General features: G+C 42.2%; 1 protein-coding gene across 3 annotated transcripts in view; it reads right to left on the bottom strand.

The window, feature by feature from the left end:
* Positions 1-19044, bottom strand: part of ZZEF1 (zinc finger ZZ-type and EF-hand domain containing 1) — a 114574-nt gene that overhangs the window by 34872 nt on the left and 60658 nt on the right. For all 3 annotated transcript variants that reach the window (XM_069482120.1, XM_069482119.1, XM_069482121.1), the window contains exons 25-35: positions 18478-18626; positions 16572-16812; positions 15457-15536; positions 13281-13374; positions 11702-12170; positions 10516-10680; positions 7361-7480; positions 6538-6699; positions 4675-4804; positions 2856-2994; positions 392-557 (exon numbers count right to left, since the gene is read on the bottom strand). In XM_069482120.1, the coding sequence (XP_069338221.1) occupies positions 392-557; positions 2856-2994; positions 4675-4804; positions 6538-6699; positions 7361-7480; positions 10516-10680; positions 11702-12170; positions 13281-13374; positions 15457-15536; positions 16572-16812; positions 18478-18626 (1915 nt within the window). The remainder of the gene's footprint in view (positions 1-391; positions 558-2855; positions 2995-4674; positions 4805-6537; positions 6700-7360; positions 7481-10515; positions 10681-11701; positions 12171-13280; positions 13375-15456; positions 15537-16571; positions 16813-18477; positions 18627-19044) is intronic.

The raw sequence follows: 19044 nt of genomic DNA, 5'->3' as shown, positions 1-19044 counted from the left end.
AACCCCAGAAGACTGTCTGTGGACACCAGGTTAAGTAAGAATGCCTTATTGGGATTTTGCAAGGTGTGGTAATAGCATTTTAGTAATGTGAAAAAATGCCAATAACTTTTAGAGATGGATATGAAGTAGGTAGAAAGGAAATGACATAAGGTCTGGAATTTGCTTTAAAATATTTTAACAAAGAAAAAAAATGAATAAACTATGCGTAACAAAATCTCCCTAATTGCTGAATCTGGATAATGGGTACATGGGGGTTCATCATATTAGTCTCTCTACTTTCGAGTATGTTCAAATTTTTTTTATAACAGAAAATTTTTTTTTATAGAAGTCCCCTTTTCAAGTGAAGGAACACAAAGCAAAGGCTTTCTGACTACAGTCACCTGAGACATACCCATAGGAATATTTCTTTGCTGCGTAGCATCCATAGCAAAGATCAAAGTCGTCACACACATTGCAATTCATCCTCCGGCCTATGATCAAACCCTGGCAGTGGTCACAGGTAAACTCCATATTGACCATTTCATGGTCATCTCCGTGGCCCTCAGGCTTTACACCACCTGGGGAAAAGAACAGCAGTGTGACATGGAGGGCAGAGGGCTCCTAGAAGGGCTAGATTCCAAACCCAAACCAATCCCAGCACCAAGGCCACTACTAGTTTACTGGTCAGGAAGGCAGGGGACACAGGCATCCTCTGGAGACCAGAGCGCTTTGCCCAGGTGGCTCTGGGAATATGAATGATATTCTTGGCACAGAATTTCTCAGCAAGAGGGTGGTAAATTGACCCCCTTTTTCCAGTGCAACAGTCTGATCAAATACATTACCAGTTCCCACCACAAATGCCGTTTGGTGGAAACAAGTCCACATCTCAGTTTGGACCCCCACATCTCCCATGAACCCCTCCTCTGACAAATACTAAGCAGCTGTTGATGTATTGCTGTTAACAAGCTCTGAGAGGTAATTAGGTTTTTGCATTTCCTTTTACACTCTAGAATCATAGATGAAAAAGGATTTTGTAAACCCCAGACCCAGTGAGTGAGAATGACTGTCATGAGAGAGACTGGCTGTTCTGGTCTCCTTCTCACTCTAAGTCCAGTAGGTCTCCGAGCCCTGTCACAGATCCTACTTAACACTCCTCACATCTGACCCACTTCTGTTCCCATTGCCATGAACCCAATCCAGGCTCTAACGCCCTTGTGACTAATGTGACTGATTTCTTTCTGTTTTGTTTTGAGATAGGGTCTCGCTCTGTCACCCAGGCTGGAGGGTAGTGGCACAATCACAGCTCACAGCAGCCTCGAACTCCTTGGCTCAAGCAATCCTCCTGCCGCAGCCTCCCAAGTAGCTGGGACTATAGGCACAGGCTACCGTGCCTAGCTAATTTTTTTTTGTAAAGACAGGGTATCACTATATTGCCCAGGTTGGTCTCGAACTCCTGATCTCAACTGATCCTCCCACCTTGGCATCCCAAGGTGCTAGGATTACAGATGTGAGCCACCATGCCTGGCCCTAAGACTGATTTCCTAAAAGAAACACTTATACAGACAAAACCACCTTCCTCTAGCATAGCTCTCATGTTAATACTCTGCTTGGAAAACCTTCCCTACTGTCTGTAGACTATTCAAATTCCTCATTCTAGTATATCAGGGTCCCAAAATCTGGGCCTCACTTGTCCTAATCCATCACTTAGTTGGAAAGACAGTCAAGCTTGTCTACCTAAACTCACTATAGTTGCTCACTCCTTTGTCTCTGGGCTTGCTCTGCCTTTGATGGTGGCACTGTCTCCAATGTTTCCTTTTATCATCCAGTTCTAACTTTTTTTAAAGACCAATTCTCATCCCACCTCCTTCACAAGCCTTCCCTGCAGCAATGCTGCTACTATTTCTAAACTTTTCTAGGCCAGATATGGTCCTGCACTCCAGCCTGGGTGACAGTGCGAGACCCTGTCTCAAAAGAAAAAAAACTTTTCCAGAAATAATCTGTACCATTCATTTATAATGCAGCACATATACTATTTATACCGAAATAGATATTCTTTGGATCTGTCCAATCTCCCTGCTGGGCTACAGCAGGGGCTATGTTCCCAGGGCAGGGGCTATGTCTTTTACTGCTGGGCCATGCACACAAAGAGCATTCAACTGTGCAGTACTGCTGATCTGCTTTGCCTCAGCACCTACTAGTCAAGAGCATGAAAGGATTTTTGAGGCTTGCTTTTGTGTGTGTGTATATTTCACTACTTGTCAACACTGCATGATTCAGAAGCAATAACTATTTCCTGGAAACTCCACTGAATGTGCATTCCTTGATCCTGAGTGTTTATCAAGTACCTACACCCAGCACGATGGCAGATGGAAGGATGTCAGATAACGAGAGCTTATCATTCAGTTGTGTGATAAGGCCTACGTTTGCCAATGAATCAGAGAATACCACTGGGAAGTATTTTTATTTAGTACAATGAGAGTTTTAAAAAAATGACCAGGGCCAGGCACTCATGCCTGTAATTCCAGCACTTTAGGAGGCTAAGGTGAGAGGATCGCTTAAGCCCAGGACTTTGAGACCAGCCTGAGCAACACAGTGACATCCTGTCTCTACAAAAAAAATTAGCTGGGCATTAGATGGTATGTGCCTGTAGTCCTAGCTACTCAGGAGGCTGAGGTGGGAGGATCGCTTGAGCCCAGGAGTTCATGGTTGCAGTGAGCTATGATTGCACCACTGCACTCCAGCCTGGGGACCCTGTCTCTAAAAAACAAAAATAACAACAACAAAAACCTAAAAAAATTTTGACAAGATCACAGAAAACAGAAACGATTATTGCTTTATTACTTTTGGATATGGCATACTCAGTCCATGAAATTTACCTAGGAAGCAAGTTTTACAGAGATCCATGTCACTACACTGCAGACACCGGTAGCGATGCCAGGGCGCAATCTCATCACACCCATCACAAGAGATGTCCACATTTAACAGGTCACAGTAACGAGCAATAAACATGTGCATCTGTAAGGCCGAAATAAACACAATTAACCAACAGACTTTCTAATATGGCAGCTGTTCATTAATCAATTCCTTCATTCAACAGGTACTTAAGATGTTCTAGGTATTGTACTAAGTTTTAGGATTTCAAAATGAATAAGCTCAGTGTCTAGTTGGGAATTCCCTCAAGCAAACAGGTGATGACCATACAGCATGATAAGTGCTTTGACAGACAAATTTAGGAGGCTCAAAGAACGCAGAGGACTACGGCTGCCAGTGGGGGGTAGGAAGGTCAAGGAAGATTTTCCAAAGGAGATAATTTCCCAGCTGAGACCCAAGGCACAAACAGGTATTAGCTGGGTGGAGGTAAGGGTGATGGGCATGTCAGATAGAAGGAATAGCAAGTTCTACAGGAGGCAAATGGGGGCAAGAAAGACAAGGGTTTATGAAATTGGCAACAATTCAGTATATAGAACACAGTAGTGAGGGGAGATAATGTGTTAAAGGTTAAACCACAAGGGCCTCGAATGCTAGTCTAAGGAGTTACTGACTGTTTTTAAGTAGAAGAGTAATGTGCTCAGATTTGCACATTCTAAAAGCTCCCCTGGTTGCTGAGGAAAGAATGGATTTAAGGGGGCAAGGCTAGATTCAGGGAGACTGGGACAGGGCTGGAGCTGAGCAGTAGGCGGGATGGGAAAGGTGGGCAGATGTGAGAGGTGTTAAGGAGGCAGAAGGAAGGAACCCTGGTGTCTGGCTGGATACGGGTGAGTAAAAGGGAAGGGTCAAGAATACCCACATTCCTGGCGTGGGTGCTGGGCTGGACGGTGGGAGAGCTGGCAGACACAGGCAACACTGCCACAGGAGCACTGCTCTTGGCACTTAAAGGGAAACTTTCTGGGGAGTTACCAAGGGTACTGTTTCATGATCAAATTATTTTACTGGGAAGCACTTGGGGGCTACAGTATAGCTGATACTTAGGGCCTAGAAATGAGGGAACTAAACCAGTTAAGTCACCACATAATAGTGGACCACAGCAAACATGCCAGGTCACCTTAGAACCAGAGAATGGCTCCCCAAAGAGATATTAACATACATGAGAGGAAAAGCCACAAAGACCCAGTGGGCACGTTCCATCCAAGCACCACAGAGGTGCCAGTATGAGCAAAGTGGCTGGCACACAGTAGGCACTCAATACCTAGAAAATGAATCTGAGGCAGCAGATGCCTAGCACATGTGGTAGTGACAAACGTAACACCTAACGTGGAGACGGACATGGCAGGCCACCTGAGCCTGATGCCTTTACACGTGTGAATCATGTAACTCTGACGCCACATACATAGGGCTGCTCCACGCTCACCAGGCCATGTTCTGATTGAAATGTGGCTTCTCACGTGGCTTGCCTACAGGAAGAGAATGTGCTGCCCCAAGGACACTAGAGCCCAGGCCCTCCAGCAATTCTGTTTCTCTCTGTAAATTAATAAACGACACCTAATACTGTACATCAGTCTCACGAGCCAATTTTCCTGTGAATCTTTCTCACAGGTCAGACCAGGACTCAGAGCCCTCAGGCTAAAGACCAGACACGAGGGTACTGAATGCCACCTGCAGCCCTCTCAGGAGACAGCCTGCCAGCACTCCCCCCAGGCAAACTCTCCTCTCCAAACTAGCACATCACTTCAGATTACTCTAGTTGAGAGGTCTTACTTTCCTCTGCTTCTCTGGATCTTCCTGGGCTATTTTTTCATACCAGGCCTCAAACATGCCATCCTGACACTCATCCATCCATTCTGAGTTCTGCTTGGCATCAGCAAGCTCATCTTCTTCACTCCATTGGCTGAAAGAAGGACATAAAGAGTGAAAAGCACGCCTCTCCCAAAACCAAGGAAGGCACTGGTTAGCAGACTCTGTGTCCTGTGGATCTACTAGATTGGGCATTTTTAAATTTCTGAGAAGAAAAGGTCAATTGCTTTTCCAAGCCCAGGATTTGTCAGGCATTTGATAGACATATACCAATGAAAAGGGAGAAGCCCTTTCCATAGCAGAATACAATAGGCAAGGAATTAGAGCTTGAAAGGTTGTGCACACGTGGCATAATTCCATTCAATAATCATTTGTTGTGAACCTACTATGTGCCAGGCACTGGGGCCAAATAAAATGATTTTTTAAAGAAAAGAAGTTTGATTTGGACATGCTTAGTAATTCCCAGTGGAATCAGCTGGAGAAGGGAGTCAGGAGACCCTGTCACTTCAGCTCTACCACCAGCTGCTGGAAGACCTTGACCCGCGACTGGGCCCTGGTCCTCAGTTTCCTCATTTCAAATAAAGTTTCAGATAGATAACCTCATGGGATCCTGTTAGATGCTACATTATAAATTTCCATAATTTTGGTTTAGAGTTTATTTTAGCAACCAGAATTTTAAACACAAAAGGATTTGCTTGATAGCAAATACAAAATATTTACCAGGCAACAAATACACATTTATTCATGCATGCATTCCAACAAAATGATTTCAGGCCTACTCAGCTTTGGACTAGGTGCTGTAGGGTCTGGTGTGAAGGATGTGGTTCCAACCCCAAAGGCTGCATTGTGCAGGGGCAAACAAAACTTGAGACAAGGAGCAGGCCGACAGCTAATGAACCAGCATGCTGATAACCCCCGGGGCTATGTCCCGTCTCTCTGCCAACAGACACCTCTGACAGCAGGGCGATGGCTGAGCTTAGTTAACAAGGAGACAGCTTTAATTCTGTCCCCCTTTCCCAGAATATCTCTTCTGAGAGAGTAAAAATTATCCCAGTGTTGACTCTTTTATGTATTTCCTTCCAATTCTCTTAACACTTTCTTTTCTTCTCCCATTCTCTTCTCCTTTCTCTTCTACACACATGAGTGGCTGAGGGGTAAGTGGACTTGAACACAGTGGAGAAACACTGGTCAAAACTGGAAAGAAGCCCGGAGTAGTGGCGCACACCTGCAGTCCCAGCTACTTGGGAGGCTGTGGCAGGAGGATCGCTGAAGCCCAGAGTTGGAAGCCAGCCTGGGCAACATAATGAGAACCTGTCTCTTAAAAATAAAAACTGGAAAGCAAAAAAAAATTTTGCGTACTATTTTTTCTTAGAATTTAAGTCCTTAAAATGTGCAAGAGGTTATAGTGGCTAATATCACATATACATGTAACAAAAAATGTACAAAAGAATTCTCCAGTTCAACAAGCTATACTACGATCTCCAAAAGATGCAGAGGATCCTCGTGCTCAGAGTTCACAATAGCACCATGACCAACACCAGTTTACACAGCACCGCTACTTGCCAGACACTGTTCCAAACACTTAAAGATATAACTCATGTATTCTTCATCACAAGCCTCAGAGGCAGGTACCACTATTATGTCCAGCTCTAAAGATGAGGAAACTGAGGCACACAGGGGTTAACTAGCTTGTCCATGGTGACCCAGCTAGTATGTGGCAAAGCCAGGACATTACACAGACAGTCTGACCCCAAGAGTCTGTGCTCTTACCCCCGACACTAGGATCCCTGTATTTCAGAACTGCACAGTGCAGGACTGTGTTCTTACCTGATCACACTGTCATGGACACTTATGTTTTCTTGTGACATTTTCATGAGGAGCTCTGGTAACTGGATATCAACAAAGAAGGCAAGATCACCAGGTTCCCAGCCCATATCCAACAGATGAAGCAGCGCCGTCTGAACACAGGATAAGGCAGGCAGCAAGGACCTAAAGAGGCCATGAACACGACAGTTATCAAAGCTGCCCAGAAACAACAAACAATGCAAGTCAGTGACCTGCTTTGTTTGAATTGAAAAGCAGAAGGGAACTCCACATTGGGTTTGGGTTTCTTTCAAATTTCTCATACTCCATAAAAACATTCTTCGAAGCTTAAGCAAAAGAACTCTGGAAGGTGTAATGTAAGGTTTCCACCCTGCCAGGACTACCACAGAGGCATCTTATGGTAAAGGACTAAGTAGTAAAAATCACTTTCTGATAAACAGCAAGATCAAGGCCAGCCCCAAACTAGCCAATGTTATGCTATTTCATTTTACAGAAGAACGATTTGATTTAAGGCTTATACCTAAACCACTTACTAAGGAGGAGGCTGGAAAATGGCTTTATCTAAGTTTTAAAACTGCACATGATATATAATACATCCAAAACTGAAAATAACATTCTTAAACCCAGACCCATCCACACCAGATGGAAAAAAGATTGGGAGAAAATATACTAAGCTAACATTAGCGATTAGCTCTGGAGGGCAAGATTAGAGGTTGTTTTTATTTCATTCTTTGGGCTTTTCTATATTTTTAACATTGAACATGTATTTCTCTTATAATCAGAAAAAATATATTTTTTCTTTAGAAATTATAAAGTTATCCAGTACCTGTCATTTATGCTACTAAATCCTTTAACTGCTTTGACCAAAAACAGAACAAGTTGATAGTAAGCAGCTCGAATTTCTTTGTGCAGCTCAGCACCGCAGCCTTCCAAGTGTCCAAAATAACTAGAAACAGATGAAATCAACGACTCAATTGCCAGAACATCTTTTACTTAAATAATCGTTATTCCTTACATGAAAAAGAGCCAAGTAGCAGCACACTGAATAAAGCAGCACAGGAACTTAATACAAATATAATAACTTCAGAAAGTAATGGACAAAATAGCAAGTGAATCCATTTGACTAAGTCAAGAAAGCTACGCAGCAGAAGTATACAGTGACAGTTATTTATCTTTCTTTGTGAACAAAAAAACCCTCCTTCCCACCACTACTTGAATGCCAGACACTGTGTTAAATATTATTCACAAATTGCCTCTTTTAATCCTCTGCACACAATCATGCCCATCCCTCTGCCTCTCTTCACTGATGACTTTAGCACCAAGCTCAGTGTCATTTCTACCTTGATTCTTGCCACTTTGGTGACCTCAACATCTCTGGGAATGATGCCTCCATTCCTTTTTCTCTCAATTCTCTGCCATCTTCACCTCTAATAATCTTCTCTTCCATGCCCTTAGCCATCCCAGTGGGATGGTCATTTCCTTGAGTATGTCTTCACATGATGATGTCACCTCTGAAGACTGACTTCAGAGCATCCTACCCTGCCCCAGCTTTCCTCCTGCTCACCCACTGTAGGACTCCCACAGCCTTTTCTTCCACACCAGTGAGCCCCAGCCCAGGACACTGCCACCCATTCACCACCCGCTACTCCCGACACGCTTTCTCTTTGCTCCCTTCTCGGCTTAGATTCCATGGCCAACAATCACACCTTGGCAAACACCAACTCCCTCACCTCTTTCTTCCTCCATGTGCTTGCCTGAGAAATTTTATACATCTATCAAAACAGCCGAATGTTGCTGGAGGAAACACCACACAACCAAGCTGACTGGTACCACTTTAAATTCACAACCATAATTCTCAAATAAGCACTCAAAATTGTCAGGCAAACTAGTGGACTTTCTCAACTTTCATTACTCTCTAAAACCTTCCTGCTTCCCCTTAAATTGCTACCACCTCCTTTTCAACCTTTATTTTTTCACTGACGACTATCCCTATATTTTATTTAAAAAAATAGAAGTGATCACATAGGCATCCCCTCATCTTTGCACCACTAAATCTACCAACCAACTTGCATCTCTACTGATACTATTGCCTCCTGCTACCACAGATGGTGCCTCCCTGGTTCTGTCAAAGGCCAACTTCTTGGCTTACGTGACTGCTACTGCAAATTGTCCCTCTCTTCCTGCATTAAGCTTTTCCTCATTACTGATTCATTCCCACCAGCACACAAAAGTACTCTAGTATCTCTTAAAAACCCTCAGTTGACCCTACATCCCTCTCCAATTACTGCCTCATTTCTCTGCTCCCCTATAAGGCCAAATTTCTTGAAATAATTGTCTGTGCTCACTCCATTTTATCACCCCCATTCTCTTCTCAACCCAGCCCAACTGGGCTTTTGGCCCCATGGCTCCAGAAAGACTGTTGCCAAATCTAGTGTGTTTTTTTCCTCAAACTCTCATATAAGTATTTGACATAACCGACCATTCTTACCTTCTGAGATACATTCTTCTCTTGGCTCCTATGACAGCACCATCCCCTGGGGTTTGATCTACCTCAATGGCCACTCCTTAGTCTCCTTTCCTAGATCGCTCTTCTTTCTCTGCTTGACCATGGCTCAGCCCTTCTTGTCCATCTCTGCACTCTTTCTAGGAAGTCTCATGCCTTTAAATACCATCTATATGCTGATGGCATCCAAATTCTATCCATAGTCCTAACTTCTTTCCAGAACTTTAGACTGTGATCTCTGTTTTCTTGATATCTTTACTTGGATGTCAAAAAAGCAGCTCAAACTTAACATGGCCAAAACAAAACTTCTAATTTTCACCCCAATCTGTTTCTTCCACACTCTTTCCCTCAGTCACATGCATCACCATTCACCCATCTGCTCAAGCAGAAACTCCAAAAATCCTAGGAGTTTCTTTTGCCATGATCCCTTTCTTTCATTTACCCTCTACATCTAATCTATCAGTAAGTCCTGACAATACTACCTCCAAAATATACCTGAATCTCGTCCTTTTCTCTCCATCTCTAGTACTACTGCCTGGTTCAAACCATCACCATCTCTTGCCTGGACTACTGCAATAGTCTCCTAACTGCTTTTCTCATTTCCCCCATTTTTCACATAGTAGCCAGAGGCATCTTTTACAAATATAAATCAAAGTGTGCTCCTCCTGGGCTCAAAAATCTCTAGTGGTTTCCCATCTACAGCTCAGTATAAAATCCAAATATCTTACGGTGATAAGGCTCCTGTCTACCTTTCTGACCTCGTCCCCTCCATTCTCCCTTCCCGCTCAGCCACACTGGCTTTCTGTGCCTCGGGCTCATTCCCCACCCTGGAACCTTTGCATGGTTCCTTCTGCCTTTATTGCTCTTCCCCCTGATCTTCATCTCCTGGTTTACATGTCATCTCTTCAGCCTGCCTTTCCTGACCATCCAAACTAGGCCACTCTGTACTAAATCACCATGTAACAGTATCACTACCTGACATTTTTTTCATTTTTTAAAATTGTCTCTCTCTCCTCAATAGAATAAAAGCTCCATTAGGATCTTGTCTGCCTTGTCCACAGCTGTATAAGTAACACCTAGGACAGTGCCTAGCATAGGAAACACTCAAAAAATATTTACTGAGTGAATGTTAGAACGACTTTGTGAGTTCTTAGATTAATGTCATTACCATCAATGAGCAAACGTTTAGCTCACAGCTTCCAGGAGCAAATGATGAGTATGGTTATATGGAGAACACAATTCTCACTGTCTAGTAAAATAAAGCTGATAAACTCATCAGGAGGAATAAACACGTTCCTGGTACTTACTTACTAAAAGGATATAACTCATTTCTCCTTGGGATGAGAGAATGAATTAACCAAAAATGTAAATGTGTATCCTACATGGAAATGATGGAGTTATTAATTATAGAAGACAACTAGGATTCCTTTAAAACGATCTCTGTTTGTTTTCCTTACAGACTTGTCATTTGCACTTACTTGGAAAAATCTTTCTGGCAGGTCAACAGTTCCAACAGGAAAAGTATAAAAGGCGGATGGAAGCAGTGAGGCTGTCCGAGGGACTCTGCACAATACTGAATTATCCTCAGGACTTCGAGGATGCTCTGGGCTTGGGCTTTTCTCAAGGAAAGAACCTTTACAACACTGGAGACAGAACTCAAGTCAGAAACCCCAGAAAACTCCGGCGTGGGGGCAGAAAGAAAATATACCCTCCACCCAAGTTCTCATGCCGTATTAATAAAAAGGAAATGCTATTGTGAGGCATTAGAAATACCATGTAGGAAGAATAGCAACACCTGTTTACTATTTTCAGTAAATTGATTTATTACAAATCAGTTGACACCAACTGTCCATAAGTCCAACAAACCATTTTTTAAATTAATTAATTGAAAAGGAACTTTGATATCTTCTTAATTCTTAGGACAGGAAATTTCACACTAATTTAAAACATGCAATACTTCCAAAGATGTAGGCCCATGAACAATAATTTTGTCAGAAAATATCGTCTTAAATTTTTCCCAGTGTTAAGATAAATTTTTAAGTGGCAGCTACCAAAATAAATGCTTCCTTTTGTTATTCTCACAGTACATTATTGATATATACTTTACATACAGTATAATGTACAAATCTTAAGTAAAAAAATACTTCTTGGCCGGGCGCAGTGGCTCACGCCTGTAATCCTAGCACTCTGGGAGGCCGAGGTGGGTGGATCGCCCAAGTCAGGAGTTCGAGACCAGCCTGAGCAAGAGCGAGACCCCATCTCTACTAAAAATAGAAAGAAATTAGCCAAACAACTAAAAATATATATAGAAAAATTAGCCAGGCATGGTGGCGCATGCCTGTAGTCCCAGCTACTTCGGAGGCTGAGGCAGGAGGATTGCTTGAGCCCAGGAGTCTGAGGTTGCTGTGAGCTAGGCTGACACCATGGCACTCTAGCCCAGGCAATAGAGTGAGACTCTGTCTCAAAAATAAAATAAAATAAAATACTTCTTTAAAGGAAAAAAAAAAAAAAAAATCACGATTTTTTTTCTTGAATATTATAAGACAGGTCTGTATCTATCCTAAATATTACTGCTCATTTTTAACATGAACTCCAAGCCTTTGACTAGACTGGGAACCTACGGCTTGAAAAGAGAAAGTCCTGGGAAGGTAATGACTGGCTCACCTCTCGTGCGAGAGTGACTGATCCTTAATGAAGTCCATGACGTCCTTCAGCACAGGGTATTTCTCTTTGACTGTGGGCACAGGTCTGGCCTCCTCCATGGATCGGAAGGAGAGCAGCCGAAGTCGCCCTCGAGTGAAGGGAGGCCGCCGGCTGGGTGTGGAAGGTGACAGGGGCTCTTCCGTTGTGCCAGAGGACACTTCAGCAGCAGGAAGGCCACTGCTGGGCAGCAGCTTCGGTTGGACATCCAAGCCAGGACTCCGGTCTCCCGTGGCAGAGGGTGCCACTTCAGTGGTAGATGCTGAGGCTTGGAAATGTTCTTCCACCACAGAGCTTGTCCTCTGGCGCCTGTCCAGTGGCTGGAGATGATCAGTTTCATCAGCAGTCACCAATCTGTCACAGCTTTCTTTTGAACTTATGCCCGTAGGCAGAAATTTTAGTAACAGAAGACTCTTCTGAATACACTCTTTTGCTAAAAACAAAATAAACACAAAAAACAAATAAAAAAATCAAAAGTAAATTTACTGCCTACTTTAGGAGAGAAAATAATCTATTTAAAACTTCACAGTTTAGGGCAAGAAACACCTTCCTTAATACAGTGATATACACATCTACTGACAGAACAGAATCAAATTTTATCTCATAAATCAAGATGTCGCCAGGACTTATCAGCACATGTGAATAAAAGTTTTACTATGGACATTTTCAAACATATAGAAAGAGGGGTATAAAGACCCCTCCATGGACCCATCACCCAGCTTTCAGTAATTATCAGCTCAGGGCCAAGCTTGTTTCACTCCTACCAACTCCCCACACTTCCTGGACTATCTCCATGCAGATCCCAGCACCACACTATTTCATCTATAAAAACTTCAGTATATTTCTAAAAAAAAAAGAAAAGAAAAGTTTTGCTGGACACAGTGGCTCACAACTGTAATCCCAGCAGTTTGGGAGGCCAGGGCAAGAGGATTGCTCGAGGCCAAGAGTTCAAGACCAGTGTGGGCAAAATGGCAAGACCTTGTTTCTAAAAAAATAAAAATAAAAAAAATTCAGCTGGGCCTGGTGGCACACATCTGCAGTCCCAACTACTCTGGAGGCTGAGGCAGGAGGATTGCTTGAGTCCAGAAATTCAAGGTCATGGTGAACTACGATCATGCCACTGCACTCCAGCCTGAACAACAGAGCGAGACTCTGTCTCAAAAAAAAAAAAAGTTTTAAAAATAACATAATCAAGATATCATTTCAGAAATCATAGTGTTATAGTTCTTTAATTTCACCATGAAATTTCAATGTGAGCACACTTTAAAAACATAACAAGATGTAGCTCAAACAGTACACAGTGACTCCTGAGAGAAATAATTAGAAAGGTGCTCCATTTGGAGCCTATCAACGAACACTTACTCCTCTCTAGCATTTTCTCTATTTGTGATACATCCTTGAAAACTACATTTAGCACCTGTATTACTTTCCCTAGGTCAACACAGCCTCAACTAAGTTAATCTACAAGGCAGTTCACTGGTTTTCTAGGCTCTGAAATGAAAACAGAAGGCCCCGTGATGACAGCTGGCATCAGCACACTCACCCAGGCTCTCAGGGCTGGCCTCAGCAGCTTCGGAACCACGTTTTTCTTCTGCTTCATTCCCCAGACTCATCAGGGACTTCTGCTTCATCTCTAACTGGGGGAGGATTTGAGCCACATTAATTATGCTGTCCAGGCTGGCTGGCAAGGGCAGCCACAGAAAACTACTTCAAAAGCACAGAGTGTTGAGATCACAGAGTACTTTGTAGCTACTATTCAGCAGTTGAGGACACAGGACTGAGCTGTTTTTGTTTGTTCTGGAAGTCATCTAGGCTTTGAAGCTATCTAAAGGTGTTATCGGCAGAACTACTTTCTCTTCTGCGTTATTTGGGAGGGGTTTGTAACCATGACTTTATTATTTAAAAATTTCTAGAACAATGGTGTTAGATGGGACTTTATCTAAAGCCCACCTAGCACAGATAAAGAAGCTAAGATCTAGAAAAATGAAAAGTCTTGTTAGGGTCACACACCCAGTTTGCTGCAGAGGTTGGACCAAAATTTGATATCTATTCTACCCTGAATAAGGGGACACCTTTAAGTGATGCTGACACTTCCAGGGAGAGAATGGTGCTCTCTTAGTACCAGCCCAGGCAATGGTCACAGCAGGGGCCACAACGCTGACAGCCCAGGTAGAAGGTCACATGTGATGCATATGAGGCCAAGGTCTTGAAGAGAAGGTTGGCCGCTTGTCTACCTGTCTGCAGTCTGTCCTAAACTAGAAGCATAATCTACAACATGCCTTGTCAATTGCCAAACCTTTGTTACTTGAACTGTCCGTGATAGTTCACTTTATCAGACACTCTTTTTCTTTCAACATCTACTACTGCCTTGGTTCCTCTGTCAACACACTCTTCAGATTCTCCTCCCACCATTTTGATGATGATGTCTTAGTTTCTTTTGAAAGATTCTGTTCATCTTGGTAGTTATCTACCCAGTCTATATCGGGTACCAACTATGTTCTAGTCACTATGAATTCTGTCCAAAGCTATCTGTTCCTGTATAAACTCATATTTAAAAAAAATAAACTATTACAAATGATTTGACATTATCCCTGTCTCTGTCTTGACATTTATGTGAAGCATCAGCTCTTTAGATTCTTTCATTTACTAAACTCTCCAGCCAGATGTCTCATAACCTAGATGTCTTTATACTCAACATGTCCCAAACTGAACTTACTTCCCTACTCCCAGATCCAAGACCCTTTTCCTACCCTGGTCAATCCTATCCATCCATCAGCTCACCTAAACCAGGAACCTGGGAGCTGTCCTGTATTCCTCCTTGCTGCTCACCAATCATATCAATCACAAAGTCCACAGATTATTTTACCTCCTCTCTTGCAGATGCCATCCTCATCTAACTACTGCAATTAGTCTTCTACTTTCAATTTCATTATCCATCCTCTATCCTGTTATTTAAAGATTTTTCCCTCAATTACTATACAATATTTGAGATGCTTGTAAATATATAAAGAATAATACTAATATATAGGTACTCATCTCTATGACCAAGAAATGCAAAAAATTCTTCTGAATTTGGTGTTTATCATTTCCATGCATTTGTATAATTTCAGTACATATTTATGTACATAACATGTAGACCGGTTTGTGTTTAAACTTCATATAAGTAATATTGTGCTTATGCATTCTTCTGCAACTTGCTTTTTCTGATCAAGTTTGTGAGAGTCCTCCATGCTCATACATGTAGCTCTAGTCATTCACTTTCATTGTAATATAGTATTATATAGTAACTTATGATTTTTTTTGTCCATTCTCCTACTGATGAACATTTGGTTCTTCCAGGTCAGTGTTGTCATAAACAGTGATGCAGAACCATGTTTCTAAAGTAAATAACTGAGAGACCTCCCCTCCACCTAAAACTGTCAATGGACACCCAGAATCTGAAACAAGCTTTTTATCCTGGTGTAAGTTCCATGGAGTGGCCTTTGCAGTTACTGAAGCAGAGCTCAACTGAAACCTGTTTATTGTGAACATTTTCAACTCTCACCAAATTATGATTTCAAGGTTTCTAAATTATTTTATATCTATTCATGTCATTGAACTTTACTTTTAAAAAACTCTAAAGTTATATTCTTGAGAAGAGAACTATTTATCTTAATTCCGTGAAATCATGCTGGGGAAACCTACAATGTATTAAAACCACAAGCAAAGGAAAATCTTACCATCCATATTCGAATCCCATCTGCCAAGGAATACACTTGTGCAAACTCTTCACTCAGGGCTATCTTGCCTCCACTATTTACTGGGGAAAGGAGAGATGAAGAGATTACATTCAGGTAACACAATTCATGACTGTAATATTAAGCATAAAGTATCTCCGTCTAAATCTGCTAAAGTACAGAAAAAGTCCTCCTGACACTCACACATTGGGGGTGGTAAGAGGCATGGGGGAAAAAAATCACCATTTAAGCCACAAATACCTCTATGGGTTCACTGTGTTACTTCAAACTAATAATTTCTAAAGTAGAAATACTATTAAAAGTGAGTAAAGGCCAGGGGCCATGGCTCACATCTGTAATCCTAACACTATGGGAGGCTGAGGCAGGAGGATTGCTTGAGGCTGGGAGTTTGAGAACAGCCTAGGCAACATAGTGAGACCCCATCTCTTAAAAAAAAAACAAAAAAAACCAGGTATGATAGTGTACATCTATAGTCCCAGCTACTCAGGAGGCTGAGGCAGGAGGATCACTTGAGCCCAGGAGTTTGAGGTTGCAGTGAGCTATGATCATGCCACTGCACTCGACTTGGGTCGCATAGAGTGAGATTCATTCTCAAAAAAAAAAAAAAAAAAAAGAATTAATACCTACATTTTCCTCCTGGATTATTAGCACACTCAATAACTTAAACATCTGTGGTTTTAACTGGAATTTCTTAGACTGTTAGAGCTAATCAACTTTAAACTGATTTTACAGATAAGGAAAATGAGGTGCAGAAAGGTTGTCTGATTAACCTGAAGCTGCACAACTTCTAAGTTTTTGCATTGGGACCCAAGTTAAGATTTCTTTCCATCAAATTTCTTGGCAGTTTTCCTTGAGAATTGTGGATAATCACTAATTGTCTGCTAATTCTGAAACTCAAGGCTACTTGCCTGCCACACATTACAATCTATTAAGTATGAATTGTCCATGAATCTTTTGATTGGCAAAATAGGACTAACAGGATGATGTTTACAGTTGTAGAAATGTGTTTATATTTTAAAATTTTCACTTAAGATAGGCTTTCTTAAAACTTAGCAATTAGCCTTCAGATCAAAAACATTCCCTGTAATATAAGTTACCATATTTTTGCAGCTTCTCATATAAATCTGGAGTGCGATACACCAGAGCAGCAAAGGTGGCGTTCACAGCTTGATCAATAGTGGAACCAGCAACTATATCTGTCTTTGGGGCCTGTTTTCTACATGCCTGTATGAATCCTTTGCAAAGTTCTGAATATGGCCCACAGAAGTTCTGAGCAGGCTGTGACTGGGCAAAATCAAGAAGAAAATGGCAGCAGGGATCGTCAGGAATGTTCTTAACCTGGAAACAGACAAGCAAAACCCATCATGTTTAACACATTCATTCAAAAAATAAAATTTACTGAGCAACTACTAGGCCAAAGCAGAAGTATAAAACATGGTGCATACTCTCAGGAAGTTTAAATCTATTTTAGGAAGACGAGACAGATATATGGGTTAAAAAAAAAAAAAGGGTAAACATAAAACATTAAAAGCATTAAAACTAGCACTACCATAAAGCAAAAGATTATCAAGTGCCAAATGCCTAGAAGGGATACCCAGTGCAAAGAATTCAAAGAAGAGAGATCCTGGTGGGTTAAAGTAATTAAGTAAAGCCTCCTGGAGGACATGGGCTTTGGGCTGGATCCTGAAGGACGGGCAGGTTCGGCCCTGAGGAACATAACCATTAGCAGAGGTTACGAGTCAGTGGGGAGACTGACCTGGCCTGAAGTCTCAGCTGGGGAGTGGTGGGAACTAGAGTCAGATAGTTAAGGTGAAAGGACACTGCAGAGAGCCTTGACTGTCACACTGAGGAGTTAGACTTCACCCTGTGGGCAATGGGGAGCCATTAATGGTGCTTGGCAGTGGAATGACAAGATAATGCAGTGATTAAAAAAAAACTTGGTAGGTACCAGCGTCATAATGCAGGTGCGAGATGAGGGCCTGGATAAAGGAGGAGACAGAGGAAAGGACAGAGATGAACATCACAAGGAAGAATCCATAGGGCGTGCAGCTGAGTGGACAGGCAGGACGAGGACAAGGTGGGGACAAAGGGAATGCTAGGGAGCAGTGGCCGAAGGCCTGGGGAAGCGACAACAACAATCACAGAAGTAAGCAGTCGGGAAGACATTCGGTTTTACATTGCTGAGTTAACGGGAGTCAGGAAGGATGCCGAAATGGAAATACCTAACAGGAAGATGGAGATAGGTAACTGAAGCCTGGGAGAAGAACCAGAGCTGGAAACTGATACTTAGGAACTACTCCCACAGATGTGACAGTGGACGAGAGTAGAGAGGATGAAGTCTCGGTGGGGTGTGGGGAAGAGGAGGAAGCCTGAATAAAGCCTACCCTTTAGAGAAGGAGGAGTAAAGAAAGGTCAGTAAAGAAGGCAGATGGAACAGTTAGATGCAAAAGAAGAAGAGAAACTGAGGAAGAACCACTGGATTCAGCAGTTAACTACTGAATAACCTGGGGTGGGGTTGAGGGAGGCGGTGGTGGGTGGGGGGAGAGGAAGTAGTAGAACAGAAATAGAGGGAAGTAGAAATGAAAAATAGAGACAGAGGGAAGACTTGTTTAGTTTTTAAAATACTATACATCTAAATAATGTGCTACACCTCTATAGTGAACAAAAGGTATAGCACAAATCATTTACTCTAAGGTTTGACTCAGCAGGCACTAGAAATATACTCAGTTTGTTTGCTTGATAACTCCATCAAGAGAGATTTACTGAGCACCTCCTACATTTTGCTGAAGAGCCATTCATTCAATATTTTTGAATACCCATTGCGCACTAGCCCCTGTAGTACACAGTGGAGATAACAAATTCAGGAGGGATAGTTTCTGTCCTCAAGGAGCTAACTGCTTAATGGGGATGACAAGGTATCAACACAAATATTTACAACTTAATGTAATTAATATTGGTAAACAGTTTCCACTCCAAATATAAAGAGAATAGAAGAGTAAATACCTCCTTACTATCCTGGTGGGGCTTAGTGGGCCAGCTTGCTTCTAATTCCAACTCTGGACGAATCTGGTGTCTGAAGACAGGTTTCCACAAAGGGGAGTTTAGGACTAATGCCATTTTTGCCTGAGGTACTGTCATGTTACTTCCCAACTCTGGAAAGAGAAGAAGGCTCATAAAAGTTCTATTTTTTCCTTAATACACTGAGAATCTTTAAACTGGCAAAGAAAAGATTAAAAAAAAAACTTGGAGGAAATTCTCCCACATTTACCAAAATATAATTGTGATACTTTATAAACACATACCACAGATTAACCTAAACTAATAAATCCTGAAATGCTGCTATTCTTTAGTTACAAGGTACCTTTGAAAAGACTAATTTGTTTAGTAACCTGAAAACTGAATGCAAACCACCTCTAGAGTATAACAGAGGCCATTTAAGAATATTTAATGGCCGGGCGCGGTGGCTCACGCCTGTAATCCTAGCACTCTGGGAGGCCGAGGCGGGTGGATTGCTCAAGGTCAGGAGTTCGAGACCAGCCTGAGCGAGACCCCGTCTCTACTAAAAAATAG

This window comes from Eulemur rufifrons, chromosome 9, assembly GCF_041146395.1.
Source record: "Eulemur rufifrons isolate Redbay chromosome 9, OSU_ERuf_1, whole genome shotgun sequence".
Taxonomy (NCBI): Eukaryota; Metazoa; Chordata; class Mammalia; order Primates; family Lemuridae; genus Eulemur; species Eulemur rufifrons.
The sequence above is the reverse complement of the archived record's forward strand: the minus strand, read 5'-3'. Positions and strand labels throughout refer to the sequence as shown.